Here is a 21,032-nt window from a genome sequence, read left to right on the forward strand (position 1 = left end):
AGATTCTGATCCACAGACCTCAGAGCCCGAGCTGGGGTGTAAGGCTGGATCAGATCACTGATGGAAGGTCTGACCATGAATAGATCTGAAAGTATGAACCAGAATTTTAAAATGGATCGTGGAAAAAACTTGCAGCCGGAGAAGAATTTTAAGGATCAGAGAAATGTGAGTTCTTCTACTAGAGCGGCTCAGAATTCTGGCTGCAGAGTTTTGTATGAACTGCAGGCGAGACAGATCCTTCTTGTTTAGACGCCAAAATAAACTGTTACAATAGTCTAAACGAGAAGATACAAACACATGAATTATAAACTCCAGATCATGTTGTGACATCATTTTCCTAAGTTTAGAGAGTTTTCTGCAGTGTTGTTCTAGAGACATGTCTTTGTCAAATACAACACCCAGTTTTTTTCAGGCTCAGTTTGACAGACTAGCCTAAGTCTCCCAAGTACTGACTCAACCCTGGAACTTTATAATCCTGAGCAATAACCAGAGTTTCAAAGAGTTTAAGAAAGTCTACAAGACTTATCCAATAAATCTCAAATTAAAGCTTTATGTTGGAGAATAAGGCTCCAGGACAAAGGCATACTTGTTTAAACCTGCACGACTGAATATTCGAACATAAGTAATTCCTTTATTTCTACCTCAAGGGGCAACAACACATGAAGCAGGAACAACAAACATGTTTCGGCTTTCGTGCCAAGTTTCATTCACCACGAGTCATCAAAGCTTTAGGATGTGTCGATTTCTCTGACGGAAAACTGACACTTTAGCAGTGAACGTCAGATTCATTTGTAACTTCTTAGAAACTTTTCTTTTGCACTGGATTTTTTAAAAATATTTTCTGTAAGAAAAATGCATGGAAGGGAAATTTACCAAAGCTGGAAAATTTAGAATTCATATTATAAAAATAGTACCTTTAGAGCATCATTCAGGAACTGGTATTAAAATAAAGTGGATCAAGATTCTTGTATTGATACACAGTAATTTGCACAAATGAAAATTAAAAAAAAGCAAAAAACACTAAATTGTATATATTTATATATTTGACTTTGTAACACAATGTGTTGGTTTTGGTCTCAAGGACTTGTAATAAGAACATGTTTAAGTTATCAATCAATATATTGTTATTGTGCTTAGTTGGTATAATAAATCAAAATTGAGATTTTCCTGATGTTTTTCTCTCTTCTTCCTGTTGACAGTCACAATGAACGAAAGGTGACCTGCAAGCATCCTGTCTCGGGCTCACCCTCTCAAGACAACTGCATCTTTGTCGTCAGCGAACAGTAAGTCTCTTGTTTTTTGTTTTTGTTTTTTTTTGTTTTAAATCAAGAATTTGGACCAGTAGCTTATTTTTTTTTTATTTTGTTGTTTACTTTCTGACTCTTAACTCCGCGATTGTTCAAGAGCTCCGTCCAGGGTACAAAGTCGCCCATTTTACTTGAAGAATTCCCAGAAACATTTGAGCGTTTTTTCGGTTTCTGGAATGCAATTGTCGTGACAAATTGAGTTTTTTTTATTTGGAGGCTCATGGCTGGAGACGAAGAAACCTTTGTGTCACATGACTTCTGCTTGTAGGAATTTGACCACTCAAATGCTCTTGTTTGACTCTTTGACCTTTTCATTATTTTGTATTTATTTTTGTATGTTTTCCACTGTTCAGACTTCCCAGTTTTTTTCACTCCCCTCATGACTTTTCTCATGACAGAACCTGAAACTTTAACTTTCACTTCTACAATTATCAAACTGTTAATGTTGTAACTTCCTGTCAAGTTTCCATTTTAGGCCTTTTCTTATTTTAAGTAAGTGTCAAAGGCTGCATTGAGTGACACGTTTAGAAACGACGACAACTTTTGCAACACACTAGACTAGACTAGATAAGTTTGTCAAATGACAGGGTTGACTCAAACTTAAATCCACTGATTGTCAACAAGTCAAGTCACGGAAGAATAATATTGGCTTCCAAGTGTAAATATTTGCAAAGTTCTTACTGTCTTGCTTCGTGACATTTGAGTTGAAGGTCAAGTTGGGTAAGAATGTCAGTTTATTTAAAACATCTATTTGAAGTGAGATATTCAACAAAAGGTTTATTTTTGAAAGACACTCGATACTTGGGTCCGGAGCAAAGATTATCAGCGCCAGAACCGTTGCACTCTCTCGACACATTCCACACTTCGTTTCTCTCTCTCGCAACTCTGCGTTTTTTTCTTCTTCTTCGCGCTGAGCGACAACATGCTTGTGGGAGACGTTATCGACCTCGGCAATTAACACTCCACCACGGTTAGATCATGGGTTCTGTCGAGCCTCGTCTGGGTTCACTGCGAGAGAAGATATCTTTGTTCTCGCCCAGATCATTCATCCACCATTTGACTTCGTTTATGAATCATGGAGTTTCAGGCCAAGTTGGAAAAAAGACAAAAAAAGGCCAAAAGTAAGCAATAAAAATAGATAAAATCAAACAAAGACAATATAAATGTGTTTTTTAATTACTTAGACATTGATCTATTTTTTATTACCTTCTTCATCTTCAACTTATTAATCAATCACAAATCCTTAAAAGTTCAAAGGTTAGTTGCACAATAATAACAATATATTAATAATCGCCTCTTTTTTACTGAGGCCAAAGTTTTATTTAGTTACCAAAAGTTGTTTTTACAATCAAATCAAATCTTTACCAAATGTTTAAAGGCTTTTTTTGACCCAGTTTTCTTGATACTTTGATTTGTTATGATTGTGCTAAAGCAAAGTTATTGTATATTTAGACAGAAAAGTTTAAAAAAATGTATTTAGACAGTATAATGTCGCAACATTTTCCCATAATTTATAATTGGGGTGTTTTTTTCGTCCTTATAATTTCTTGCTTTCGAAATACCATATATTTTTTAAATATTTTGGTGAATTTCAAAACGTGTTTTTTAAAGCCACCTCCTCTGTTCTGACGGTAACACGGGTAGTTATTGTGTAGTTAGGATCTCGTTGACTTGCATAGTAAATACAAGTGAAAATACAGCGACTTAAACGTGTGTTTTCACTTCCTATGACAAAAGTCAGTGTTTAATTAATGATTTAAAAATATTTAGAACAGAAATTTGATTCACCTCTACACCCGCTTAATCAAACTTGGAAAATAAATTCCATAAAACATTATTTTTCATTATATATTTTGTGAGGGAAGCTTAGAGAATGTACTATTACATTTCTATTAAGCTATTTTACGATCAATGAATAACATAATAAAATATCTTAAAAATTTAAATATTCACAAAGTTATAAATTGATATTTATCTCCTCTGTACTTTTGCTAATATAATAATGTTACATGGATAAAAAATATACTTTATTTCACTTACATTTACTTCTGATATTTACCACAGAAATGTGTTGCAACAACTTTCATAATGAGACACTTTGTACAAACATGTTTCTTGATTAAAACGGATTGTTTACTGTTCTCAGTCTTGTCGTTTTCCGATAAAGCTTTCCATGAGCTTGTGTGACCCTGAGATTCCGACTATCGTGAGCCACTTCCGTGAATGTCAGTCTTGACATTCTACTGTCAAAACTCTGCATGTCGGGGCTTATTTTTAGGCGCCCGCGTGGTGGAGTTCGTGCTGACAGGAAATACTTTTGGGGTCCAGGTCACGCCAGGCAACGGATTCTTGTGCATGTCCACCTCAATCTGAAGTTTTCTGCAGTGTCTTTTTACAATCATTCCTGACCGACCGAGGGAACGGATCCGGATGACATGGAAGTCAATCTGGTTCTCGTGTGAGTCCGTGGGTAGATTTGCATCCATTCTATCTTCCAGGTGGTCCGAGGTTACATCCTTCCCACAACCACAGATTAGCAGAATAATACCTGTTAATGAGTTTTTTTCTATTTTGGATCTAACACTTGAACTTGGAATAGAAGTTTTTGTTTCATATGTTAGCCATCATGTAGTGGATTTGATCGTTGTGGATGTTGTTAACTAGAAGTTGTAATTATATCTGTGATGAAAGACCAATTTATCAGTTACTTGCATGTGTGTGTGTGTTTTTGTGATGTGTGACTCTATTGTATCATCAGTGTGTGTTTGTACAAAACTCTCTTTTCATTGAAATATTGAAATTAGAAAATGATCTTAAGCTCCGCCCACTGAAAACACTTTGTTTTTCTGGAGATGAAATATTGTTGACCATAACCACACCCACTCTGCTGTGATTGGTCAAGCATGGAGGTTTGTCACGCACATAATCAGTCGTCTCAACCTCAAAGGGACTCGTTGTATAAACAAAGAGGGGCGTGATTACAGCTGGCTGGAGGAGGAGTGAAGCCCTTATTACGTTATAATGGACTCTCGTAACCTCTTGTTCGCCCAGATTTCAGAGCAACTTTATAAAGTAATAAGTGGAAAACATGGTCATGATGAGGGACTTACTGCATCTTGGAGAGAAGAACATTTACTACATGTGAGGAGAGTTGGAGTATAGTAAGTTAGTAAGTACATTAGTTGATATTTAAATAAAACTAAAAAGCATCATGTTTACATTGTTTGAACCTAAAACTCTTGCTTGAAAACTAAATGTTTTCGCAAATAAATACATTAAATATGAATTGATGTCTTTGAATCTTAACGTTGTGTAGTTCAGTCTTGGGCGTCAAACTCAATCTCACAAGAGGCCCAAACGGTCTGACAGGAAGTCTGGTTGTTTTTTAGTATATATTTTTTGATTGTTTTAAGCACTTTGTGACCCTGGTCTAGAAAAGCACTATATAAATATAAATTACTTACTTACTTATATAGTCTTTTCGTTCTTAATCCATCTTTATCATGCGTTTGTCGTCCTTCACCAAACATTCACACCAAACTCCTCTTTTCTGCAGTTATTGACTCTTAATGGACGAGTCTCTAGAAAGGTTGACATCTATTGTACGTTCCGTCTCTTAAACTCTGACATCAACGTGATCTATAATCTACTTTATTTTGAAGCGACCATTAATGGGGAAACATTGAACGACTTTTTAGTTTGACACGCGAGTTCAAACGTCCGTCTTATCTTAGTCAGACGCCAAAAGACAAAGAAGAAGATGAAGTGAGATTCCAGATGAAGGCATGGATGGGAAGCTGTCACTCCTCTCTGTTCTTCATATTTCTAACTGTCACTCATCACAGTCGCTTTGAGATTTATTGTGACACAATACTTCCTCTGTCTCTGATACATAACTCCAGTATGACACACGAACCACAAACAACAGGTGTTTGTGTTGACGGCCAGTGACGCGTCTGCATTCCAAACCTTCTCAAGGTGCACTTGCGTGTCTGACCCCTTTGTTGTTATCACCTGAACCCTCGCAAGTCACTCCCTGAGCTGACATCAAGACTCACTTTTCTTCAGCCCTCCGGTCAAGACGTCCGTCTTCTATCCTTGCAGAGCTCGTCTGGTTGATTTATTGCTGCTCGAACATCCACAACTGACGGATGTGACAAAGTTGATGCACCTGAGGAAAAAAATATTTTCTTCCTGCCGTTTTGTTTCGCTCTTTTTCACGTTCGGTGACCATTAAATGAAACGACCTCCCGGCGACATTTGGTGGATTCATAAAAGATTTGTGGCCGTTTGGCAGAGGATTCCATGAACTACTCTTTGGAAAACACAGGTGGTGTCGCAGTCCTAGATAGAAGTGTGTATTGGTATGAACCTGGCGATGGGTATCAGGATACAGGGTAAACGATACGATGTATAGTAATAGCGTAGTAACCAGTATATATGTATAGTATTGTCGAGTACTTGACTCTGGTGTTGCAGAATTTACAGACCACATGACTCTTGACAAAGTCGTAACTGCTTTCATTTGTTTTCAAACCAAAATATATCCAAACATCAGCTTTAAAAGCTGCTGGAATCACTGTATCCTCTCGTCCTCAGTCATCGCCGGGATTTCAGTCTTCCTTTATCAGCGGATGACGTACTGTAATTACTTTAGCCATCTAGTGGCCGTAAGTTTTAAACGCAGCACAAATATGAACATATCGATTCTAAATAAAAAAAGATAGTGGCGTAAAAAACCCCCGCATTAAAGTGTATCAATATTTATTTACTCCTCTAGTACTTGTCCTGGAAAACATGACTTCTAGATGTTCTAAGAAACGAGTTTGCAGTTTTGATGCATGACTAGTTCCCGGAAAATAAAGTGATATATTAACTCATCTCCTTCAATCGGTCGCTGTTGCTAATACCGTTGCGATACTTGTTCCAATGATTTGATTCCAATGTTTCCACATGAGGCCGATGAGCCGCAGAAGGTGCTAAAGCAAACACATCAGTCTAAACCACGAACGAGTCCGACTCAGCACGGCCCTGATCAATGCTGGCCTCGCGCCACGGTTTTCAAAGCCCACTCGTTTCTTTAGAACTGCTGTGTGGTCATTTCAAAAACGCACTCTCAGCCAGTCCGTTCAGTCGCCCCCCCCCACCTCGGATTGGGGCTCCAGGCGTCATTGGCGGCGTAATCCCCTCACGCTCTGTTTTTGTGCTCACTCACACACTCTTTAACACACATTCCAGGTTCCAGACCCGGCAGAGACGTGACATTAACGCACACGAATGTGGCTCCAACACAACAACGTCTGCCCGACTTGTTTACCAAGAAGAAACCAGAACAAATATCGAGAGAACGTTTGTTGAAGCCTTTAAGCGGCGTCGCTTCGTTTGAGTCAACTTCAGGAATCTAAAAATACTTCTTTAGAAACTCCACGATTCTCGATCGACTTCATTATATCTTGGATTGTCTTCAGAGGATGAATGCGTTGGTGGGAGGATACGCTTTTATTTTAACAAAAGCATAATGACCTTAAAAACACCACAACAAAGTTTTTCTCTATTTGTGTTGCCTCCTAGATTTTTTACATTTGTTTAATTTGTTTATTTTCACTTTTCTAAAATCTGAATTTTTTCATTTATTGAATGCACCATAGTTCTACGTTATTGAACACACCACCCTCGCCTGTAACTAAAATTAAACAATTTACAAACTAAACGACACCAATTTTAGCAAAGTTTTGATTATGTAAACCACGTTTGTTTTTTGCTTTTAAACATATTAAACTTAAACTGCGGGTGATGCCTGCTGCCATCCAGTGGGAATGTAATTGCAACACAAAAAAGAACAATTTCTGTTAATGCTTGTATTTCACACATGTTTTATTGAAAAATAAACCATAAATGAACAGTGATGAAATATAAAATATACTTTAAATGCCCCCAATAATCCTTACAATGCTGTTGAATAAAGTGAAACCAATCTTGATGTATATTTTTATATAGATAAAAAACAAGCTTCCTTATCATGACTAATTTTTTAGAACGGATGACACCGTTTTCATGATCTCGACATCAGCGACTCACTCGTACCTGGAGCAGATAATGATGATCATAATAATGATGCTTGAGTCAGGTACTTGAGTACTTGGATGACTTAGGCCAGTCTGTCAAACTGAGCCTGAGAAACCTGGGTGTTGTATTTGACAAAGACATGTCTCTAGTTCAACACTGCAGAAAACTGTTTCATTTAAAGAAATCTCTAAATTTAAAAAATGACGTCACAAGACGCTTTGGAGCTTATAATCCATGTATTTGTATCTTCTCGTTTAGACTATTGTAACAGTTTATTTTGGTGTCTTAACAAGAAGGATCTGTCTCGCCTGCAGTTCATACAAAACTCTGCAGCGAGAATTCTGAGCCGCTCTAGTAGAAGAACTCACATTTCTCCGATCCTTAAAACTCTTCACTGGCTGGCAGTTTCTTTCAGGATCCATTTTAAAATTCTGGTTCTTACTTTCAAATCTATTCATGGTCAGACCTTCCATCAGTGATCTGATCCAGACTTACACCCCAGCTCGGGCTCTGAGGTCTGTGGATCAGAATCTACTGATGGTTCCTGAACACGCTTCCGGACCAGAGGAGAGAAATCCTTCTGTTGCTCCTCAGCTTTGGAACGATCTTCCTCTGTGTTTGATGATCTACTGACTCCTTCAAGAAACATCTTAAGACACTTTTATTTGAGCTTTTCCCTGATTTTTTGGAACCGTTTGTCTTATGTGTCTTGACCTTTTAAAGTATATATTTTAACTGTGTATTGTTTTGATTATTAAAGTGCTTTGTGACCCTGGTCTAGAAAGATCTTTACTAATAACTATTACTAACTTACTGACTTATAATAGTGTTATAACAATGATTTAAGTTGAGCAACAATCTTTCTCTCAAGCCTCTGAGACGTCACTTGTTTCATCTGCTCTCAGGCTCAATGCTTCACTGCCTGATTCCACACACTCGTCGTTTTTTAATTCCACCGCACACACATTGATTGACCTCCACAGACTAATTGCCAACAAAGCATCAACCCCCCGAGAAAATGGTGTGTGTCGATCGATGACGGTTTAATCAGAGTTTAGCGTTTTCACTGCAACACTGATCGTCCTCGGTAACGAATGCAAATCTCTCGGCTCGTTCATGAATCTGCACACACGGCATTTTCCGAACGCCGGGAATTCTGGGAGTCGGTGGAGTCGCACCCACACCTGAGGGCTGTGGTTTATCACATCTGGACGCCATGAAATATTTGTCATCGGAGTGAGTCATCACGGTCACTCCGGTTCTAGACTTCCTCTCTGCGCTCGTCTGCGTGTGGTTTGTGACAGATCGAGGTTGTTTTTAAACATTTTATCATCGTGGCAAAATTTGGTTGGTAAAGTACGAAAATTAAAAAAACAATTTAACCAATATATTTAAAATAAATAAACTGTCTCTTTAATTTGAAGACTAGTGTGTTTTTTGTGTACTATTTTAGGCTTTTTAAATACAATATGAACAGTAGAATTTGCTACTTGACAATTTGTTTAAAAATGGTGCGAAAAGTATAAATTCAATCAATAAAAATCAAGCTAAACATGATAAAAATCTTATTAAATTATATTTCTATATAACCTAACTCAAATAAAAATACTTTTTATATTGACTTAAATCTTTTGAAGGGCAACAAGTTTGTACTTTTATGTCTCGTTGTTCACATCTCGGTCCGTCTGTTAGCTGTGCGATGCAGCTTGCTAGGCTCGGTTGCTATGGCGACGCGTCTTGCTGGTGCGCTGACTTAGCTCAGTATATACACAAATGTAAGACTAACTTATGATCTACTCAAACACTAGTGATCCACTCACTTATCTCTTTCAACACCCTTTGATAAAGCAACATATTAAAAGTACTTTTCATCTTGTCTTGTTCAGTTGTTTTCTTATAAGATCACGGAACTTCAAAGGTGAAAACCTGTCGGTCTTTTTAGCGTCACTTCATTTATAAACTGTTATGTGTGTTTGTACAAGGAGGTGGATTAATTATTGATTTGGTGATATTGTGACGCGCCGGCGGCTCCTCTCTGATGTCGCTCAGTTTCGCGGGAAACGTATGCAAGTCCCGCGAGACTGAGCGTTATTTTTCTACGATCATGTCAACACCAAAGCGCAGAAATAAACGAAAGGGAAATATCGCATCGTTAGTCCCATTCAGTCCCGATCCTGTACGTTTTTTTTAATCCCCTTTGCTCGCAGAATCGCAGGGTTTTTGAATAATAATACTATTGTTACATATAATAGGACTATGTTGTCTTGTAATGTCATATGTATGTACTAAGTAAAAAACAACAACAACTATAATGAATTCAAACAATGAGCAGCATTAAAGTAACAAAAAAAGAACAGTATTGACATTTTCTATGCCTTTCAAAAACCTCTTACTCTGGGCTGCGGTTTCTTCTGCTTCTGCTCAGTGTCATCCGACTTTTAATAAAATTAAATTTTGCGAGCGTTTCCCCCGATAGTTCCCAAACTTCAGAGACATGTTTCAGGTTTATTAAGAGTTGATATTTACTCCACAATGATCCTCCTTCTATCTAAAGTTTTTCCAAACGTCACCCCGACTGGCAGGTTTATCAAGTTTTTTTTTTTTTATTGTTTTGAAGATGGCAGAGGTTCTTCTTCGGCGCCCACACGTGTATACTGCCCCTGGTGGTTCCGCCAGGAACAAGTGTATTTGGTACCAAAAAATGCTGGTATCGTTGTATTTCTTCTGTGCTGGTACTGAATTAGTGCCTAAGTATTGGTTCTTGTGAAAACCCTAGTATATGGATGGATGGATGGATGGATGCATATTGTGTCGACGTTGTTGCGATCTATTGTTTTACGTTCAAGTTCTCAACCTTCCTTTTTTCCCCATTTTGGCGTCTCGTTCAGATCGACCTCCAAAGCACCAGCGAGCGAGAAGAAGGAGCGACCAGTGAACACCATGAGTGACACGACCAACAACTCAACCGGAACCGAAAACACAAATGGCTCGGCTGGGAGAGTGAGTGAGCGAGCGGACAGATTCCGTGTCTTTTTTCCGCACAAAATTACTGAAACTTTTGTTTGTTCCTTTCAGTCGTCCAGACCGGCCAAAAAGATCCACAACTTCGGGAAAAGGTCCAACTCCATCAGGAGGAATCCAAGTGCTCCAGTTGTCAAGAGGAACTGGCTTTACAAGCAGGTGAGCAACTCTTATCTTCTAGATCATCTAGATCTCAACTTTCAAACTATTCTCTCATTTAGAATAACGTTCTGTAACAAAAAAAATCTTTTATAACATTGATAATTACTGCTAATGATGTTTTTAATGGCCTTTTTTGAAAGACAAACATTTTTCCCAAATTCCAAACCTGAAGTTGTTTAGCAATATAAGTCCTATTAACCCGAGTATTACCACAGCAGCTAAAACATTCATGAGCTGGCAGAAAAACTGAATTAAAGCAAGAGTTGTAATACCCAAGTAATACCCTGCAGTATGACTTTGTAATTTACTGAAGTCCCAATAAAACACTTTAACACATTTCAAAACGCCGTGTACCACAATAAAACTGTTCAAGGTCAGTTGAAGGATTCTAACTGCGCCAAAAATACGTTTCTCAAAAATGTTGATAAATTGCAAGATTGTTACTGTGTTGAATATCATGGAAAAACACTATTTATTTAAACTCCGAAGCCATAAATGAGGGAGTTTGAAACTGATGTGTTTGCTTCTGCTTCCAGGTTTATTTTCTTTATTTCAGTGCAAGTAGTCTCCAGGCACTCGCAATGAACTCCGATATATATATTTCTTGGCAAATAAATTGCAAATGTTACCTGAAGAAAAACGTACTCTATGTACAGTGTTAGTGTAATATTTAGACTTTTTAGTGTTCAGTATTCATTAATATATTTTTCTGAATACATCTGTATGATATGAAAAGAACAAACAGAAAATGTATGTGTGAAATAAAGTTAAATTAAAGAAATTTTGTTCAAAACTTTACAAACAATTTAGTATTTTACAAAATAAACGCCAAAACATAACAAATAAATGAGAAGGAAATTATAATAAAACTTTTATTGAAGCGTTTTTATGGTGTTTAGCATTCATGTCATATTCATGTTTTTATAAAACCTAAAACAATAAATTGCTACTTGACAAACCATCATTCAAGCAAAGAGAATAATTAAACTTGTAATACAAGATAACAATACAAGGATACTAGCTATTCCACATGGGCTTCCTAAAAACAAGCGTCACTTGAAAATAAACATACTTGTGTTGTATGTACCATGTGTAAAGTTTGCAAAAATGTTCTCAAACACACACGATAGAGTTGAAAAGTATTTTGCCAGTATCATCATCAAAGTTTGGTGATTCATGATAAACGTGATAAAAGTCTCGAGGGCTCACGACTTTATGGAAATGTGCCTCTTGGTCGTCCATTAGCGTAGCATTAGCGCTCGCTCTCGCTGTTAAGGAGCTTTAAAGCTTCTTTCATGCTGTTGGATTTTGAACGTCTTTGTCCGGCCGGTGGTTTCTGGTTCCGTCATCACAGATGTTTGGTTCAATGTAAGAAAAAGAGCCAAGTGGAAAAACTCATTGAGTTGTGATCGCCGCCTCTTGGCTCAGGTCTGAGCACAGACGGGGGGTGGGGGGGGGAAGCTTCCTTTTTCACTCCTTCTTCTCTGGGACCCCAACACAAGATCAAGTGAAGGACGCCCAAATCCGCTCTCCTGGATAAAAGGAGGATTTGCACTTTGGGTTTCCGGCTTCAGTGACACTGAAGGCTATTGAAGTCTGAGCTGGAACTGTTTGATTCATGGCGACAACAAAGTGTCTGACGGCGAACACTCCTGCTTTAAAACCTCTGTCCAAACACAGCCTTCGAGTTCGTGAAACGCGTCTTTGATCAGCTGAAGGCGGCGAGCGGACTCATTTTCTTAAACTCACAAGCAAAAACATCTGCTGGAAAGAAGACGTTCAGTTGTAAACCTGCTGTTTTCATGGACTTGGATTTACATTTCGACTCCACATGCAGCTCCAGCTAATGACAAAACCATCTCGATCCCCCCACCCCCACCCCCCCCCCCACACACACACACACACACACACACACACACACACACACACACACACACACACACACACACACACACACACACACACACACACACACACACACACACACGTCTGAGCAGAGCCTTCTATTACAGACTCAAGTTTTCCGATGAAAGAAACGTGGACTTTAAAACTCTTTTGATCGCAGCGTTACTAAAATGACTTTCAAACTAAATTAACACATTTTTGCAGCTTGAAAACGTGTTCACGGTCAAGCTCATAAGTGAGTTTTATAATGAAAAAAAGGAAATAAAAACAAGAATAATCTTTAACTTCTTGCGGAAACTCAACCCCTTTCTTCTTAAAACATCTGGACACTAGAGTCTCGTCGGTTGAATGTGTGCCTCGACCTACAGTGGATGTCATTTATCTGTAAATTAGATATAGAATTCATTTGCTTTGTGCTTGTGTTTGTAACTCAAACTTTCCTTTTTCTTTTGCTCATGTTCAGGACAGCACAGGCATGAAGTTGTGGAAGAAGAGGTGGTTTGTGCTGTCAGACTTGTGTCTCTTTTACTACAGAGGTGAGTCGATTACAGTTTTTTTGTATACTAAGAATTAACTACACAACTTTCAGATTTATGGACAGAGCAAGCAATGTTAGAAGTTCATTAATTCATATTTAATATATTTCTTTGTGGAAACATTTCAAGAGTTTTTGGTTCAAACAATGTAATAACAAGATGCTTTGTAGTTTTATTTAAGTTATTTATTTATGATCAACCCTTCTGACATGTAGTAGATATTCTTCCTCTCCAAGACACAGTAAGTCCCTCATCATGACCATGTTTTCAACTTATAGCTTTATAAAGCTGCTCTGAAATCTGGGCGAACGAGAGGTTACGAGAGTCCATTATGACGTAATAATGACTTAGCTCCTCCTCCAGCCAGCTGTAATCATGCCACTGCTTTGTTTATACAACGAGTCCCTTTGAGGTGGAGACTTGCAGTGTTGATGACGCGCGATGACAAACCTCCATGCTTGATCATTTCCTAATGTAAATATTTCAATGAAAAGAGAGTTTTGTACAAACACACACTGATGATACAATAGAGTCACACATCACAACACAGCCACACTTTAACACACATGCACACACACGCACACACACACACTTAAGTTGAAGTTTAAAGAACTACAGTCGAGTCAAACCCACTCAAAATGTGACATAAATGGAATAAAAGAAGCAAATCAGTTTGATCTGGAGACTCTTGTAGCTGGTGATGAATGGATTTTCTATTTTTATGTATTTATTTTTATACATCATATATATTTTACATCTATTTATAAACAGAAAAAAACAGAGTTAATTAAGACAGATTGAGGCTCAAAAGTATTAGATGATTTACCATCATTTCCAAAAGGTCTTTCCATGAAAGGTCTTTCCATTAGTCCAGATGTGATTGACCCAAAGAACAACTTTGGTTCTTCTGGAGAATTTTGTTCTGTTCCTGAAAAGTAGATATTATCAACATATTTATTATTCTTAAGTCCTTCAGGTAGGATTCTGATACGGACACTCTTGCATCACTCCAAAAGTTGATTTTATGTTGTTTTTTTTTCTTTGAAAAACATCAGATGTAATTTCTTACGGGTTTAGATCTGGAGAGAACCACTGTGTCAATATTATACATGGATATCTAACATCAAAGTGTCACGCTATTGTTGCGGATCATGGTCACATTGATGATGAATCAATCGCTTTAACATGACAAACCTGCTGTTTGTGGATTCACACATGATGGATGCGGTTTGTTGGCGTGTTCCATGAAGCACGAACGCACCATCAATATTGACTCAGCTGCCTCTGCCAACTGTTTCATAGCTTCCCTGTTGATGGAAGGTAATAAATGCTCAGTATCTCTCCATCACGCTGGTCTGTGCGGCTGGAAAACAACTATAAAATCCTGAACTGGAAATTCCAAGAAACTGTTTGGAAGAAACTGTTTTGTTACATGAAGTCTCTTTCTGAAGTCACACATACTGGACTTGAATTCTATGTACAAATATGTCAACCATTCTTTGATTGTCACACACACCTAGTATTAATCACTAGAGGAGTGTATTGTCAAAAGTTTGTTGATATGATACGTATCACGATACAGGGTCAACAATACGATGTATAGTGATAGTGTAGTAACAAGGATATATGTGTAGTATTGTCGAGTACTTGACTCTGGTGTTGCAGAATTTACAGACCACATGACTCTTGACGAAGTCGTAACTGCTTTTGTTTGTTTTCTAACCAAAATATGTCCAAACATCAGCTTTAAAAGCTGCTTGAGTCCACTGTATCCTCTTGTCCTCAGCATCAGGGGATTTCGCAGGATGTGGTGGCTGCAGAGGGTGTAATGACTGCTGCCATCTAGCTGCCGGAAGTTTAATTGCAACACAGAAATGAACAAAGGGCATGAATATATTTGCGTATTAATTGTATAGTAAAAAATGAATCATTATATTTAAACACACTTTATTGGAATTTAACCCATATATAAACTATGGTTTAAAAAAAAAATTGTGGATATAGATAAACTTAACTTAAACTTTATTAATCCTCTGGAGGTCTCTTTCGGGAAATTGTTTCTCCAGCACACAGCAACACAGACGTTGGATTCATGAAACGAGAATCTATTCTGGCTTCAATTAGATTTTCCCGACGCTGATTGCTTGTATCAGATCCGGAGATTAGGCAATTTTCTGCTTTAAACCATAAGCACTCAATCTAATTCCCCCCTGCGGCGAGCACCTCGTTGTCGGCGTGGAAACCCCGTCTGTTGACCTAATAAGGATTAGAGTGGATGAGCCGCGCAGGATGTTAAATCAATCCACGCCGTGAACTCTGAACTCGACACGGTTCATTTGACTCGCATAACGTGGCGGTTTCTGCGGCCGTTTTTTAATTATCTTTATGTTTGTGAGTCTAAAGGAGTCTAAAGACAAACTGCTCGACTAGTTTTCTTGAACAAGATAGTGTAGATTTCTGATCTCACCAAAGGTTTTAAGTGCGACTTCAACACCACCAAGGTACGGTTTAAATTGACTTGTTCAGATGAACAACATCTTTTTGAATTTTCAAACACAATATTGCGTATGACGTTCCAACAACAGTCCCCTCAGTAACAGTGACATTAACGCTGCCATGATGCTTTGCCGCCCAGCCAACCTATCACAGCTGTTGATGAATTTTGAGCTATTGTTAAAAAGTTGTAGGTTCGATCCTAGCTTTGGGATACGATTGTGTAGCAGCCATGTGTGAGTGGCTAAATTAGTGTAAAGCGCTTTGAGCGACGATCAAAATAGAAAAGATACTATTAGCAAATAAAAATAATTATCATTAATCTTAATTTTACAGGTCTGGATGACAACTTGTATTTAAACTGCTATATAAGGCTTAACTGTAAATATTCCTGACTTCGGTCTGATATCGAAGGAATAATCTTGTGCTTTAGTATTTTTTCTTTCCACCACAGAAACTACTTAAAGATGAAAAGAGGGGAAAATAAAAAAGCACAACTTGGAAAAAAAAACCCCAATGTTTAGTTTGTAACAAGATGTTCCGATGTGAAGTTAATGTTTTACTCATTTTCCATGGTTATTATTTTAAGTATTGCTGACCAAAGAGTCACATCACGGATTTATGTTAATCTGGAGATATTTGTTCTTTTTTTCCCCAAGATAAGACATGTTTCAGAAAGTAGTAATCTATTCATTCATCTTATTCCCTTATGGGGTCGTGGGCGAGAGGCGGGGGACACCCTGGACAGGACAGCAGTCTGTCTCGGGACACACAACCATTCACACTAATACATACAGACAATTTCCCAAAGTTCTCAATCAACTTCAGTATGTTTCTGGACTGTGGGAGGAAACCGGAGTACCCAGAGTAAACTCACGCAACACGGGGAGAACATACAAACCCCACACAGAAAGGTCACAAGTTCCCGAACTGGAAGTGAACCGACAACCTTCTTCCTAGTATAAATTCATAAGAATTTAGACAAAGATATTATTTATTTCAATGCACTGACACAACAACTCCCAGTTTCTCATTTATTGATGGCTCTCTTGTTCTTCTAGATGAGAAGGAGGAGGGAATACTGGGCAGTATTCTTCTACCGAGCTTCCACGTGTCCATGTTGTCCGTCGACGATCACGTTAATAGAAAGTATTCTTTTAAGGCAAGTGGTTTTTCTATATACGTTGGAAAGTATGTTTCACTGTCGGTATCATCGGGTGTTATCCAGATAGTAGAGATTCTTTCTCTTTGAGTTTTAAGATATTTTGCACATTTCTTTTGTGTTTTCGGCACACATGCACACGCACAAATATTTTCAGTTGGATGCGACGTCTTCAGAAAGCGGAGGAAGCACATTCCGCCTCCCGTTTGTCCTCACAAGCCGCTACGGTGATGGACTGCTTCGGCGCAGGAATAGTTTCTGGGCCGACATTCCATTCCCGGGCAACACTTTACGGGACCACAATGGCGTTATTTGATTGGCGAGTCCCTCGTAAGGTTTTCGGAGAGAGAGACAACAACGTCGTCCTGCCAAAGCGCAGCCGAAAAACACAGACGCCCGGGAGTCTCAAGGTCCCGCCAACCACACCGACCACGGTTTTCCATCCCGGCTGAGGTCGAGAGGGAAAAGCACACGAGCCGGGACACGACCTCTGCTGTTTACACTGATTCACTCGGGAACGGGGTTTTTCATTTTGACTTTATTTTGATCTCACAACTCACTCTTATCTCTCAAAGGGATTATTTCCACATATTGTTTTTTTGTTTTCTGAGAGAAATGTCAATATTGTCTCTTAACGTTGTCTTTTTCTCTTTTTTTTCCGGCTTTTAAAAACAAAATGTGGAGGATTTTGTCTACAACACAAGTCACTGGTAAGTCCGACCTCAGATGGAACCTTTAGTGGAATGCAAGGAAAAGCGATGACTCATGCTTTGATTTATGTGCACGACACAGCTGCTCAAATCTTTCTCCCCGTATTTCTTCCCCCAATATGCGACCAGACGTGCACGGTCTATGTGAACATGAGTCATCAGATGATCTGAAGAGCTCCCGACTGACTTGGTCTTGTCTTGCAGATAACCTTGTCGTCACCCGACAGGCCACGCATCCCAACATGCGGACGTACTACTTCTGCACGGACGCGGCCAAAGAGATGGAGTCCTGGATGCGAGTCATGACGGACGCGGCTCTGGTGCATCTACAACCAGTCCAGAGGTTTGTGGAGAATCTTTAGTACGGATTCTTGAGGCTCTATTCAAAACGAAATTAGATCAACTTCCTAATCCTGAAGGATTTTCACTTGAATCAGTATTTAAGTAAAGTAAGTAAAGTAAAGGTTATTTGTAAAGATCTTTCTGGACCAGGGTCACAAAGCGGTGTAAAAATACAATGACAATACAGTTAAAATATATACGTTAAAATATCAAGACACATAAAACAAAAAAAATCCCAGAAAATCAGGGAAAAGCAAAATTAAAAATGTCTTAAGATGTTTCTTGAAGGAGTCAGTAGATCATCAAACACAGAGATCGTTCCAAAGCTGAGGAGCAACAGTCTGGAAGGATTTCTCTCCTCTGGTCCGGAAGCTTGTTTCAGGAACCATCAGTAGATTCTGATCCACAGACCTCAGAGCCCGAGCTGGGGTGTAAGTCTGGATCAGATCACTGATGGAAGGTCTGACCATGAATAGATCTGAAAGTAAGAACCAGAATTTTAAATTGATCCTGAAAGAAACTGGCAGCCAGTGAAGAGTTTTAAGGATCGTAGAAATGTGAGTTCTTCTACTAGAGCTTTTATGAAACTTCTTCTACTACAGTTTTGTATGAACTGCAGGCGAGACAGATCCTTCATGTTTAGACACCAAAATAAACTGTTACAATCTCTTAAAAAGAAGACACAAACACATAGATTACAAGACATTCTTATTTGTGCTTTTCCCTGATTGACTGAGACTCCTGTGTTTGTCTTATGTGTCTTGATCTTTTAAAGTATATATTTTAACTGTGTATTGTTTTTGACTGTTGAAGCACTTTGTGACCCTGGTCTCTCTTTACAAATAACCCTTACTTACTTACTTTGCCACCCAGCCAACCAATCCCAGCTGTCGATCACTTTAGAGCTGTGGTTAAGAAGTTTTGTTTTGTCGTTGTGTAAATATTTAATGTGCAATGTGTCCTGTTTTATTCACTCTTAAAAAAAAAAAGCTTTAAAAAAAGTTTGCAGCTCGTGACGTCATCACGTGTTAAGTAAGTAAGTAATTTGTATTTATATAGCGCTTTTCCAGACCAGGGTCACAAAGCGCTTAAACAACCAAAACTATACTCAATAAAATATATACTTTTAAGGTCAAGATAACACTGAGAACAACACAGGAGTTCCAGAAAATCATGGAAATGACCCTGATTTGAAGCCTGAGGTCAAACCAAAATGGTACTAACATGCTAACGGATGCTTGAGGTGCCACTGTTTTAAAAGATTTATTATACTTCAGATTACAATTTATGGTCATAACAGGGATAAAATACAATTTATAATCATTTCAGGCTGAGATTTAAAAATGGACTAAGGCAGTAATTTTAGGTTCTAAAAAGTTCTTCAGTAGAAAATGTTCTTTGATTTCGTTTTAACCGGTTTCATCCCTCGTTGCTCTGCTGAGCACTGGAGGAGACGCTCGGCGAGGAGAGACTTTATGAAAGCGTATAAAACGGTTCCTCTTCCGTCGGAGCCCCGCCGTCGCTCGCCCACGCTGTTGTTCAGGTGAACGAGCCGGACTTTGAAGCCGTGACCTTCTCCTCTCCCGGAGAGTGAGTGGTGTCACGTTACTCCAGAGAAGCTCCCGAAGGGTCTCAGAGCTTCCAAGAGCCGAGGAGACCACGCTGCGAATCTTTAACGGGGGTCCCGGCAGATGCCTGGCCTGGAGTTTGATTGGAAGGATCTGCTTTACTAGGACATGAAAGGAAGGATTCTCATCTTCTTGAGAAGTTTTCAACTCGTGCTCAGATGAGTTCGAAAAATACCTGAAGCTACATCTTCTTTCTGGTTTGATCAGGTTGGTGGTGGAGCAGTGCGGACCACAAGAGACCAGCACCGTAACCGGACCCGCCATCGCGCCCACGGCGCCTGAAAACCCCAAGTGCAACGGCGAAGTCGTCGTCGTGGCGCCGGCGCCGGCGGTCGCCGACGAGGACAAGAAGCAGCAGGACGCCGAGCGCTACGGCTTCCAGCAGGACGGCGAGGAGCGCCCGCTCACCAAGATCAACAGCATCAAGCTGCAGCCGGCGCAGGCCGCCGCCCTCGCCGCCAAGATGGCCGCCCCGCAGGCGCCCGCCCAGGTGGACGGGCCGCACGGGAGCCCCCACGTCAACGGGCACGCGGACCAGCGCTCCATGGACGGGAGCGGGGTCAGTTGCCAGCAGCCGTACGAGCCGGAGCGAACCCTGAGCAGGACCAGCTCCATGCAGCAGCTGGAGCAGTGGGTCCGGACCCAGAGGGGACGGAACCAGGACGACGACACCAGGAGGTTGGTTTAGAACTTTGACCGCTTCCATAGCTGCTGATATTGCTGTTGTTTCTTCGGAGCGGACAAAGTTTCACATCTCGATATTTCAACTAGTTATCGATATGACGGGGATTAAAGTTCCTCAGGGGCCACATTCAATTCTGGGATTGTGTAAGGGACCGTCATGCCGTAGAAAGAAGAAGAAAAAACGTTAATAAAGGGAAAAATGAGTCATTATTTCATGATATTTATTCAGCTAAATAAGCAAAAAAAATTCTATTAACTATAAAATAAAATATTTCATACAGTTATTTAAATATCTAATTAAATGCTTTTGAGGGGAAATAAATACTCAAGCGAAGTGTTTTTGCATTGGTTAGTAAAAATCTATCAGCGTCGACATGGCGATGCATTTATGAGCCTCGTGAATATCGTCCGCGACACGAGAACCATGTGTCGTTCAGCTCTGGTTTTCTCTCTGAAGTTCTGAGACAAAAGTCTAAATTTAGCGCCACCTGAGCCGTTCAAAGTCAATATTTATAAGACTCGTCTGTGACGCTTCTAAACATTTAGACCTCTCGCCGTACTTAGACACTTATTTTCCTCAAGTGTCGTCTAACAATAGAACGATGTAGGACGACTCAGTGGAGATGATTTAAAGCGACGGTGCGTCTTTTTTTTTTTTGCATCTTAATAATGAAGAATCTGCACGAACCTCTTTATTCACACTCATTTCACAATGTTTTTAGTAGAGCTGAACCATTAATCGCATTTGCGATATAATCGCGATATTCAAAAATGAGGAGGTTGGGATTTTATTTAATGTTCATTAAATTTTCGAGCCGTCTAAATGACTTGCAAGTTTTGTATGATTTATTATTGACTCATAAATATAAATGTTTACATCACACTTTTTTACAGCAGTTTTTAGTGTTTGCGGTGAATATGTTATGTTTGTTTACAAGTGTAATAAGAGTAACTCAATAAACCTTCTTTATTTTAAGGTTTGCTTAATTTTCGTTTATCATAAAAATGGCTTAATA

The 21,032-nt window shown here is 39.2% G+C and overlaps 1 protein-coding gene across 9 annotated transcripts in view; it reads left to right on the plus strand.

The window, feature by feature from the left end:
• Positions 1-21,032, plus strand: part of LOC148073513 (pleckstrin homology domain-containing family A member 5-like) — a 108,137-nt gene that overhangs the window by 55,915 nt on the left and 31,190 nt on the right. For 7 of the 9 annotated variants that reach the window (XM_087797279.1, XM_087797273.1, XM_087797271.1 and 4 more), the window contains 7 exons: positions 1,200-1,283; positions 10,262-10,373; positions 10,449-10,553; positions 12,925-12,997; positions 16,552-16,652; positions 17,590-17,705; positions 19,540-20,010. In XM_087797279.1, coding sequence (XP_087653405.1) covers positions 1,200-1,283; positions 10,262-10,373; positions 10,449-10,553; positions 12,925-12,997; positions 16,552-16,652; positions 17,590-17,705; positions 19,540-20,010 — 1,062 coding nt within the window. The other 2 variants (XM_087797277.1, XM_087797278.1) reach the window with 2 other exon arrangements.

This window comes from Callionymus lyra, chromosome 8 (assembly GCF_982586985.1).
Source record: "Callionymus lyra chromosome 8, fCalLyr1.hap1.1, whole genome shotgun sequence".
Lineage (NCBI taxonomy): Eukaryota > Metazoa > Chordata > Actinopteri > Syngnathiformes > Callionymidae > Callionymus > Callionymus lyra.